Raw genomic sequence first — 12,095 nt, forward strand, 5'->3', positions numbered from 1 at the left:
TATCTTCGGAAATCATCGACGATGTACGTATTTGGTGCTAGATTGAATATGCGCTAAACGTCTCGGAACTTTTTTATAATTTTTGACAGGAAACATAAAATTCCTACCATTTCTTAGGGGCTACTCTGAAGATAAGAATAGGATTTTTTAAAAATTGAAGGAGAAGAACCGATATTTTACAAAGAAACAATCGGAAATTGCGATCTACGGATAACTAATTCACACAATATTGAGGGATAGACCTCCCGTCTTTCCTCGCCACCTCCTCCACCCCCGTTTCAGCCCCAGCTCCATTTTACATTCCATTTTTGTCGAAAAAACTGGACGCACACTTATATTCCTTCCAGCGCAAGAAGTAGCCCAAGTCAGTTCTTTTATGATTGTCTACTAAGTTTTTAAAGCAACCTGTGACTAGTATCGCTTCCTTTATCGAGCATTGTTCCTCGATCACAACTTCTTAACTTGCCGTGTTATTTTTATCTGAATACATCCTCGTAAATGCGTAATTTTCGAGTATTAAACAGCGAGGGTTTAAGAACGAATTTCCCACATGACTATAACTTCACGTGAAAACCTCGTTTAAATCACTGATAGATTTTTGAAGTTTCAAATTGCCTCAATCGATGATCGTTCTATCGGACCGACCGAGAGCAGTGAGGGAGACTTTTGGGCTACCCTCAGTTACCCAAGATAAGTGCAGTTGAGTTTTATTTATCTTCCGCCAGTGAGAAAAGCTCTTTCCCTCGTCTTGGCTCCCCATCGTGCTTCATGTTTACCAACGTCAAATGAATTGACAATAAAATATTCAGGAGCCTCCCTCCTAGAATCGAGCGCAATCAACGTTTGTTGGCCAAGTACAATTGCAGCAGAAAATCGCTCGTTCTCTATCGACAAAACTTTTCGAGTGCGCATGAAACAAAAAATCGGTTTTAATTTCCACTTTGTTGGTTTATGCGTTTTCAGTTCAAATTTGAAAATATCCCTCCTAAAAAGCCCAATTTTAGTGTGAGGAGGACTGTGAAAATTCGCATATAAATCATACGATTACACTACAAAACTAAGGAAAAACGGCGTATGAACATTCGAGAGTTGCCAAATTTCCTTCGATAAAGTGTTCATTTTTGAGGAAAGTTATGAATACTTTTCCTTTACACTTTCAGAATCTTTAGGTAAAATTGAGAACTAAATTATCTGTAAAATTGGGAAGAAAATATTTATAAATTTACCAGGAAATTCGGGTTTTATGAAAGGAAATTTGGCAACGCTCAAAGGTTCATACTGCGTTTTTCCTTAGCACGGCAGTACAGTGCAAACAAGTTATGCATAATAGCTGTTTGTTTTAAAATGCGGCCAGTGCATGTTTGCACACTTGCGCAGATTTCTGAGACCTCGAAATTTGTGGAATTTCTGTTCTTGTGCCGTTAGATTAATGAAATGTCAATAAATATGCGTACAGCAGAACGAAGACTAAAGCCTCTCATTCTTTCTCTCTCGTTTCCCGTGTAGTATTGTAGAAAACTTTGGATACCTCGTACTAAAACAGGGGAAAAAAATTATGTGAAATTGAGTATTTTATGAAATGAAAGTGCAGAAATTAATGTTTTTTCGGCCCTCTTCATCTCAAGAAAAATAATTTTTCTGTTGCAGGAACGGCTTCTTTTGTCTGTTTTGCCGCGACATGTTGCGATGGAAATGAAAGCAGATATTGCTGGCAAACCACAGAATTCTATGTTCCATAAAATATACATTCAAAAACACGAAAATGTCAGGTAAAAATCATTATATTATTCTTTCATAAACAAATGTTTGCCCCTTTATGGAGGCTAGCGTTAAATTGGTTCTCTACTTTAGGCACTAATAATCATCTTAGATGAATAAAACCACGCCCTCCTTACATGCTCCAAAACTAGAAAGCACTTCTGTACATTTGACAAACTGCTGTGCAATTCAACAATATTCTATTTCAGCTCCTGAAGTTTCATAAATTCTTATAAAATTCCGTCAGGGTAAAATAAACTGAAACAATTCGAAAAATGTAATCATATGTGTTTCCCATTTCATCGTTAGCGTTGCCCTAATATTCGAGAGAGAGGAACAAATATTTGATGTCAATCCACATCACCGGTCATAAATAAACGATTTTTCATCGATGTTGCATAAAAACTTTTTATTCACCGGTTGAACCCGCTGTGGAATGGAAAAGCTTCCAGCTATTCTGTACCTTTTTTTGAGAAGCTTTTTTAACCGGAATCATTTTTCAATATTTGGACTGCGACGGCTTAACCTGTTAATAACATTGTGATTGAACTTTGTTTAGTTACTTTTTATCTCTCCTTTAATGTGTCATGTAATAATTGCCTTGAATTTTGTAACAAGTCCGTTGACACAAAGTAGGTAGTGAATGGTGTTTTCAAGACACTAGCATGTTATAGAAATATTGTCCATATTTTTTCTTTCTTTTTCAATTGATATTTATCTGAATGCTTCAGAAAACGATGATATCAACAAGTTTTTATTTTATACATTTTCCTTGTCATCAAAATAAAATATCCGTTCAGAAAATGAACAAAGAACAGGGCAATGGTCTCAGTCATGTTACTATAAGACAATTTTGCAAAAACTCAGTGACATCGTATGGTTCTATTAAATTCGGTTCTTATAAATAACATCAGAATCCCGCAAATGTAGCTGACTCTCACTGTATTACCTGGTCTTCGAATCCTTGAAATTGCATTTTCTTCAAGGAAAATTAATAAAAATATACCATTGTAATGTTGTGTCGATTTTTTAATATGAGTAGAGAAAATTCATAAAACATTTCAAAATATTTTCCATTTAAACAAATAAAACACAAGTGGAAACTTACTACATTCCAAAGAGTTATTTGCCCATTTTTTCAGGCATGTTTTAGTCGGTGAGTGCAAAATTATTCTCCGAATTTAGAGGATTTTAAAATAAACCGCACCGCAACGAACTGCTTGTTTGCACGATTTAAGCATTCGGAAATTTCAAGACACGGAGATTCTCGTGAAAATTGGCAATAGCTCGAAACGGTGGGGAAAGGGATCTGTTGAACGAAAAGATAAATAGCGCATGGTCAACAAACGCCGTTAAAACAATCACAAACTTTTTATTCACGTCTCTGTTCAATTTTTTCCCCCAGCATATTGTTTGCGGACATCTGCGGATTCACGAGTTTATCTAATCAATGTACCGCTGAAGAACTCGTAACACTTCTCAATGAATTGTTTGCCAGGTAAGCTTTTAATTTAATTCATCTTCAAATCAATAAATCAATTGAATAAGCGTAACCCTTCAATTTTGAAGAGCAGCACAGATCGTTAGTGGCAGTCGCTCTAACCCATTCCCTTTGAATTAAATAACTGATAATATTAAGTATTATCTGAAAATAACAATGAAATGTTCAAAGAAGAGTATTGAACACTTCAAATGGGACAGTGGTGGCATCATTCGCGAAAAGTCTATAATTAGGTGCGCTAACTGATGTAGACAAAGGGTTGCGTTGCTCATTTTAGTCGTGACTTGTTGGAATCGATCCTATCGCAATCCCAAAAGTCGGAGCCTCTTTGATTCCGATTAGAGTATCCTTCATTCCAGCAAAATCGCCTATGGAAACTTGGGTATGCAAAATGAGTGGATTGGAGCCGCATATTAGTGGCTTGCAGCTATCTGCCACACAATCGATCCATTTAAAAGTCACTCGCGTAACGCATAAACAGTACTCTATAGTACTGTTATGAGGGTCTATACCCTCTCTTATTTTAATCAATCCATCCTTAAAAGGGTGAATAACTTCATTCATCACTCCATTGCGTACCATGGTTTCTTCCTTCTTGGTCTTACAAACAGAGAATACATGCGATTTTTGCTAGTTGCTCAGTGTGCATCCTTGACGATATCGAAAAAGAGGAATTAACTTTAAGCCTTTAAACTGTAGGGCACTTCGTTTACAACGTATGAAATGTACGTTTTAGCCGTGGTGATTTTGCAAATTTTCCTGCATTTAAATCCATTGAAAATATTGATTCCAGGTATCAATTGTAGATATCGATTTCGAAGAATCGATTGTTTTACGTATTATTGCACTCAAGAAGCACGCGCATTTGATGAAAAAATTAAAAATTATAGTTTGTTCATATTACGGTTCGCCTATAATGTAAAATCATTTCAAAATCATTAGCTGAAAAACGCTGACCTCGCGAGTTTGAATATTAGAACCTAACGCAGTGCGACCAGCGCATAACGCGTGTTAGCGCCTACAAGGCTGGAAGAATACTTCACGCATTGCGCGTACCATACGGTCAATACGTGCAATGCGGGAAGTATTCTTGCAGTCGGTAAATGACTGTGCGCGCAATGCGTGAAGTATTCTTCCAGCCTTGTAGGCGCTAATACGCGTTATGCGCTGGTCGCACTGCGTTAGGTTCTAATATTCAAACTCGCGAGGTCAGCGTTTTTCAGCTTATGATTTTGAAATATGTGTACGCACTCCACTGTGTATGGATTAGTATTATTTAATATGATAGAACAAAATTAGGTTTATCAAGGAAAATATACTGTGTGTTAAGCTATTATTAAGATGGTTCTTTGCCAAGTTTGATGGTTGTCAGAACACCGATCTCCATTTTGAATTTATTGTTTCCGATTAAATACATTATTTTAGAGGTAAATGCTTTTAATACGTTTAAGAGAAAAACTAGGTTCATTTAGATCAACCATTAACTCAATTTCCCTTTAAATATGGACGTATTTCTATCAAACGGAACTATGTGCATTAAGACATGAGCCCTGAGACCCATGAGAATATGTGCATAACAGGGCTCTTGTCATGATGCGTATGGTTCCGTTTGATAGAAATAAGTCCATATATCACTGGTTTTCTTCTGCTAAATGCAATCCTACTGTGACCCTGTGAAATATGTTACCATACAAGGAGGACATTTGTTGTCACCATTTCAAATTATCTAAGCATCTATGTATGGATGTGTACTATGTATATTTTAATTCAAAAACAACATTTACAACCCAAATAATATCAAGATACATTTAAATGGAGGAAAATTAGTATTGCCAACGTTCAAGTATCGCCAATTCGTTATTGTACATCTAAAATCTAATATTTTGTTTCTGAGAGGGTATTTCGAGGGTCGCTCCTCCTCTTGGCTTGATCTTTTTCGAAAATGGCGATCGTTTTCGAAGGTTCTTGGCATTCGTTTATTTGTTTTCCCCTATCATCGTCCAATGAAATATTTTCATCGTGAAAATGCCGCACCACTCAACAATGCTCCAATTATAAACGCAGAAAATTGCCGCTTTAAAAGATACCACTATGAGTACTATGAGTCAGTTGGCCCAGTAGCAGAATCATGTTTAGATAGTTCAATTTTACAGATAAGCTCCAAAAAAAATATAAGATCAGTTCAAAATTTAATTTCACACGTCCTTTTTTAAAGGAGACCTTCGAGTATGACGTCATTCACCACGGCAGTGGTGGCCAGTTTCTTCCACCTCATTTTCATTCGTGTTTTACATCAAGCAACGGAAGCAAATGTGTGTATCACTGATTGATGAAACAGAAGTAGAAGAAACCATGTTGTGGATTACCTGCACGGCGGACGACGTCATACGCCGTGTTTCTGGTTCAGCGATATCTCCGATAATGGCGGACGTAAAAAATGCGCGTCTGTATACGTACGCACTTCTTTTTCTGTTTTTAACGAAAGAATACAACATACTTGAATGAATCATCAAAATAGTATTTCTCATCTTATCTTGGAAAAATCACGTCAAATTTTAAAGTGTTCATACAGTTTGACCCAGATACAATAGGCAGTGAAAAACTTGCAACGTCGCAAATTGAGGTATGCGTGATTTTTACCTCACCGTTGGTGATGTGAAAATGTGCAACTGCGCACGTGCTCGAGTATCAGCGGTAAATCGGTAATCCTTATAATCTGCCATCAGATCGAAGCGATACTCCTCAAGGCGCTGTGAGCAACTATTCCACCACAGAGGTATTGCACGGTATCAAACGTATTTGAAGGCGCACTAACGGACGTAAACTAACTGGTATCGTCTACCACTGTGTAGAGTCCCACTGATCTCACGAATTGCGACTCCAGTTCAATCGATTATTGTGAAACTTGGTACCAGGTGGCATTGTTTAACAGGATAATTGAATTTCAACCCAAATTTTCAAAAATAAAAGATGCCGAAAGTAGCCTAAAATTCTATTTTATGCGTCATTGAAACCATCCAACTTTGCAATTAATACATCTGTTTCTTACCTGTCCAGTTTCAAAAATTATAATTTGAGATCGGCGCGCTCTACAACTTTTTCGCGTTGAATCTGTTTTTTTATTTATTCTTGCATTTACTTTTTCATGCCTCCCTTTTCCATTTTCTCATTTGATCATTCGGGAGAATAAAGCCAAAGTTCAAAATCTTTACACCATAGAAGACGGAAAAGCAAGCTGATATTAACATTATTTGTAAGTTACTTTGTTACAGCGCTTTTTCAATTCGGACCCGTTTACTTCAATTAGAGGTTTTCGGATCCGTTTGTGTTTATTCAAAGGTTCTTACTACCATGCTATTATTTTTCGCTGATCATTATGCTTGAATCATCAAAATACGATGGGGCACTTAACCATGAACGAATTTTGACTTGCGAATGCATTTTTCTAAAGGTTAATGACGCGTAGAACATGATGCGCACATTCAGAACGTGAAAGAGTAACCCAGAGACCGAAAAACAAGCAGTTCAAAAAGCGTATCTTTTCCGCAAATTTAAAACACCACCGTTTTGCACCGAACCAAATGTCATCCGGCACCAATCAGAAGAAAGCGCGGATTCCTGCGACTTCCGCGTTAAATGTCGATCTACTCCTCGTATATGAAAACAATAGGAGAGTCGAAACTATATTTCTTTAGAAACAAAAAATCGAATCTCATTCATGTTATTTGTTGTAAAAATTCATCAATTCCGCTTTAAAATACCTTTTACTTTAATAATCATCACTGAAAAATTCTGAAGAGATAGCAATTTGACCGTTGTAGTACACATCCTCCATCATTTTCTCGCCTTTCCGGCGCATTTGAATTTTGGACTTTCCAAAAGCGCCCTTCCGGGATTTTGGCTCAAAAATACGCAATAATTCACCAGGTAATGTAGCCATCCCGTACTTTCAGGACATTAAATAAAAAACACAAGGTTTAGGACCCATCCCGTAAGTGACATATCCGAGCCTTTTTTTCAAGACTTTCAAAATTTAGCCTTTAAAAGAAGACCCTGTAACGGGCCTGATCCTTGAAGTGATGTTGCCACGTTTGAAAAACAAATCAAATCACATTGTCAATTCGACATCAGAGAGGGATCTTCATTAATTTCCTGGAATCCCTAGATTTACGCTCAAAAGGACACACGACAAGTACGACGAGTTGCGTCTATGTCACCGCAGGCCCCAACGATTGTTAGATGCAACTTGATACGTTGCCAAATTTACGAAATTAAAATCGGGTTCTGAACGAAAAGGAACGTCACTCTCTCGGCGCAAGGCAACGCAGCTTCGCGTCTGCTCGGGGGCGGTTTTTGGTGTTTCCCCGCAACAGACGCACTGAACCGCGAACCGGAAACAGACCTTAATTTCGCCGCCATATTCCACCTCGCTCGGAACAAACGGACAGTGCCATAAGCGCAAGAATTCTCTTTACATCCCACAATGAGCCTGGATATTGCTATGCTCTCCTGCAACTGAAAGTTTACGCCGAAGTTTAGGTAGACTCTTTTGATTTAGCGCCTTTCAAACATCGATGAACGGAATATTCGCCGAAGAGCTTTCTGATTCTCTGTTTTCCTTTGAACTTGACGGTTCATGAAAAATTTTACGAGCGCATGGACGTAATTAAACAAAAGTTCGGTGGGAATCAAACTTCGCACCAACTGGTGCATCTTGTTGCATATCTATGCATTTTCCTCCAAAATTGTATCTTCTAATCCGTGGGCGATGAATTGAAAATTAATAGGCGTTATTACATTTAATCTATCCCCACAGCATGTTAAGGAATGACGGTATACATTTTTTGGGAATAAACACACAAGTGCCGTGGTCTGTTTTTGTAGGGTTTCATGCATAGGTATGGTTGACGACATCCAAATACATGCCCTAATGCCCCTGCATAGTGATGATAAATGCCTCATGCTTCCTGCCCTCGTGTATTTTTCTTACGATGGTTTTCATAAAGATATTCTGACGATCGTTCAATTTTCAAGTGTAAGAAATTCCCTCATCGAATTTTCTAGAATTGGTAATCCTTGTGAAGTATCGTAAAATACTCGGCATTCCTGAACCTTGCGGTTTCGAAGAGTGTTTATCAATTTCTGAAATGTCACTGCGAATAGCACCAACTTCTCCACGCTCAAAAAATATTAGCTTTCAACTATTCTCGAATAAATTCTCCATATCTCTTTCAGATTATGTTCATCATCCTAGTATTCTGACAATCTCAATCACAAATATCCATCCTCAATAATGAAGCCACTGTGAACAGTAATTAATGGCAGTCCCAAAAAGAATTTCCTCTGTATTTTTGAGCGTGCGTTAAAACCTAAATTTCGGTTTGCATTGCGCAATAACCACTTCATCATCTGAGGTTAGAAAGACTCGAAACAGCTTTCAAAATTGAAATTCATGCTCATTAATGAAGTTAATCCCGTTCCCCTCGACGATGTATAAAGTAATATAACGGTGCACAGTAGATATGAAAATTGAAGTTTGATGGGTTTCATATTCATAAGAGTTGAACAAAAGAAAACGATAAATCTCGTCAGTGGTTCAACCTGACACCTCACTTAAACAGGTGGGAGAGTGGAGAGGGCTAGATGTCGGAGGGGGGGAGGGAGAACAAACAATTTGAGGAACGGCCCCAGGGTATCAGTGCCTGTTTGCGAATATGCAATTGGACTAAAGTTCTCCACGGGAACAGAGGGAATCGGGGAAAGTTTTCAAGACAAGCTGCCTCAAATCTGAACAAACTTCCATCAGTAGTCTCCCGAAAAAAGTTACGGGAAATGTTTTCCTGAGGGGGTTCGATGCCAACAATGGACCACTAGACAAGGTACGAATTTAAGCAATCTGATACATGTTTCTTAACCAGAATTTCACGTAAAACACGAGTCGCGCAGCGAGAATTACTGAAACCAACTCCTAACGGAGATATTAACATTTTTATTTCACATTGGTTACCAGGAATTTAAACTGCCCGCTCACAAGAAACTCAAAGCTCTACGTGAGCCAAATCACGCACTATACAACGGTTTCAGCAAGCTTCTCAATCGAGCAATGTTCATTTCCCACCATGTATTTCTCAAACTTTAGGTAATTTGCTATAGCTGAACCAAAGCGTCAAGATTGAGGTTGCCAGATTTTTTTATCGCAGAGATGTTCATGATAACGTTTAGCGCGCGATGTGAATCACGTAGAGCATTGAGTTTTCATGAGCGGGTGGTTTCAATTCAAGCGCCAAGAATCATTAAATATCTTCGGAGGGAATTGATTTCGGTAATTTTCGTAGTGCGCATCGTGTTTTACGTGAAATTTTGGTGAAGAAACATGTATCATAATGCTGAAATTCGTACTTTGTCTAGTGGTCCATTGTGTAGGAAATCCTTTTGCTGGTACTTTTTTTTTTTAAAAAAAAGCCTTTTGCCTTTTAAATTTTATTCAAAAGGCGAGCATCAGTTGCAGTTTTTAATTTAATAATAACGGGTTTTTTGCGGTTATACAGATGCGTTTATGCTCAAGTCATCAGCAAGGCAATTCATTTTATTTTCTTGTTCAAATGTAACTCTTAATTAACTGTGCACGAAGAAAAAATCATGGTTATAGTTACCATATTTGTATGTTCAATATGAACTCTTAAAATTAGTAGTTGCCGTAACCAATAATAGAGATATTTTTACCATTAAATGGTAATTTTACTACCGCACACTTGTGAAATTACGATTGCTCCAGTAAAAATATCACTATTATTGGTTATGACCACCACTAATTAAGAGTGCATATTGAACACACTAATATGGTAATTATAACCATAGTTCTTTCTCAGTGTGGAACAATACTTGAAAAGTTTATTTTAGAGATTTTACTGCAGTGGTGAAATGAATTCTTCACTGAACTTCTCAAGAAACAACACAGCCGCACGTTATTTACTATAGTCTAACTAAAATTCTGCCGAGATCTAAAAATGTATTTCATAGTAATGTGACCCATTATTTTGTTAATTTTTCAGATTTGATCGACTAGCGACTGAACATAACTGCTTACGGATCAAGCTGCTCGGTGATTGTTACTACTGTGTTTGCGGTTTACCAGAGCCAAGACCAAACCACGCTCACTGTTGCGTCGAAATGGGCCTGGACATGATCGATACGATTGCGCAAGTATTTTTCATATCCATATCATCGTTTCTTATGTCCTTCATTTGTTCATTCTAAAAGGATTTGCATAAATCAATCGGTAAATGCTCATTGATTCAGACACACCATGTCGTATTTTGAGCAGGCTAAATCGTAACTTTCCTCAAATTTCTAAGAGAAACCTCAACATTTATCGACAACAGCGCAGAGATATCGTGCTGATGGATGTCTGTGTTGCATCTGCTAAATTGAAGGCGCGATGACGAGATGCATGCATGAGCAATTCTACGCTCTGTGCCGCCGCTCAGATTCGGGAGAAAAATTAAAAAATGAGGTCCGATAACGTCTCTCCTACATTCAGCTGTCTTTTTCGCGTAGCTCTTGAAGCACCATTACAAATAACACAAATGAAAACAAACAAAATATGGAAATAGAGCGAAGGAAAGCACGCGCGTTGAAGACGGCGCAGAGATACAACTATTCGTTCTTGATGGATGTCCGTGTTGCATCTGCAAAATTGAAGGCGTGATGCGTGAACTCTTAATGCTCCACCCCACGCTGCCAATGAGGTCTCGCTCAGATTCAGGAAGAAACTTGAAAAACTAGGCCGGTGTATGTCTCCTCTATTTCGGGCTGTGTTGACACTCAACTTTCTACTTTTTTTCAATTCAAAGTATGCTTCTTTCTTAGGATGTATTTTTGTAGGCCTATATCTAAAATTGATCTTTACACTTTGTAGATCTGTACACTGAAATGATTTAACGGCATATCGTTACTTCCCATATAAAACGGTACTAACTTGCTGAGACAAGACGAACGAAAAAAAAAACCGGAGCTCAGTTTGAGCTGTGTTTTCAATAATTTGATAGGGACATCTATGTACAAGTCCGCTCCAACAAATCACCCTTTAATGTTTGTGGCTATGGGAAACTTATCTTGAATACATATTACCGCTAATTCAAAAACTCACTCAAATTGGAATCACCTGTTCTACCCACAAATCGGTGTGTTTCATAAAACATTGCTTTTTTGATGAGTTTTCCCCCGTCCACCCAACGTCATTAGAGTTTCATCACTGGGTAAACGAAAACCGATGAAGACAGGCCTTATTTCACCATCGAGAAAAAGGGGGAAAGGGGGAGCGAGAGAAAAAATTAAACTTTAATATTCCTTCAACCTTGTTCCTTCCCGTGCAAAGCTAGAGCCTCTCTCGCGTGGCATTGTCTTCATTATAGAAGAGTCATTTGAACAATATAATTTATCAACTCAGAGATTCTTGAATGAATAATTAGAATCCTTGGAGTGGCGCCCTCTCGCAACGAGTGCAGAACCTGCATCAATTAAGGAGCCCCGAAACAATAGCGTCTGTATCTCGAGGGGAAACGGTGAGGGGCGTAAAAAGGCCCCTAAATGTGAAAAAAAATATTATGGAAGAAAAATTAGGAGCCAGGAAGATGATTGATACGCGAGATGAGGGGATCATGAAAAAGCGTGACAGGAGCGAGTGCGGTGGGAGACAAAAGACGGGGTAATCTACTTGTTGCGGCCGGCGTGATTCGCTTGCCTTGCTGCCTAATAATGTTGAAAAATCAGCACTAATCCACTTATAATGTCCATATTTTATTGCGCAACCTGACAACGTTGCTCGCTCGCTGTT

The 12,095-nt window shown here is 38.1% G+C and overlaps 1 protein-coding gene across 14 annotated transcripts in view; it reads left to right on the top strand.

The window, feature by feature from the left end:
- LOC109042497 (adenylate cyclase type 5) overlaps window positions 1-12,095 on the top strand; it is a 184,497-nt gene that overhangs the window by 156,062 nt on the left and 16,340 nt on the right. For all 14 annotated transcript variants that reach the window (XM_072300004.1, XM_072299996.1, XM_019059272.2 and 11 more), the window contains 3 exons: window positions 1,648-1,769; window positions 3,164-3,256; window positions 10,312-10,458. In XM_072300004.1, the coding sequence (XP_072156105.1) occupies window positions 1,648-1,769; window positions 3,164-3,256; window positions 10,312-10,458 (362 nt within the window). The remainder of the gene's footprint in view (window positions 1-1,647; window positions 1,770-3,163; window positions 3,257-10,311; window positions 10,459-12,095) is intronic.

The sequence above is a fragment of the Bemisia tabaci genome, chromosome 4 (assembly GCF_918797505.1).
Source record: "Bemisia tabaci chromosome 4, PGI_BMITA_v3".
NCBI lineage: Eukaryota > Metazoa > Arthropoda > Insecta > Hemiptera > Aleyrodidae > Bemisia > Bemisia tabaci.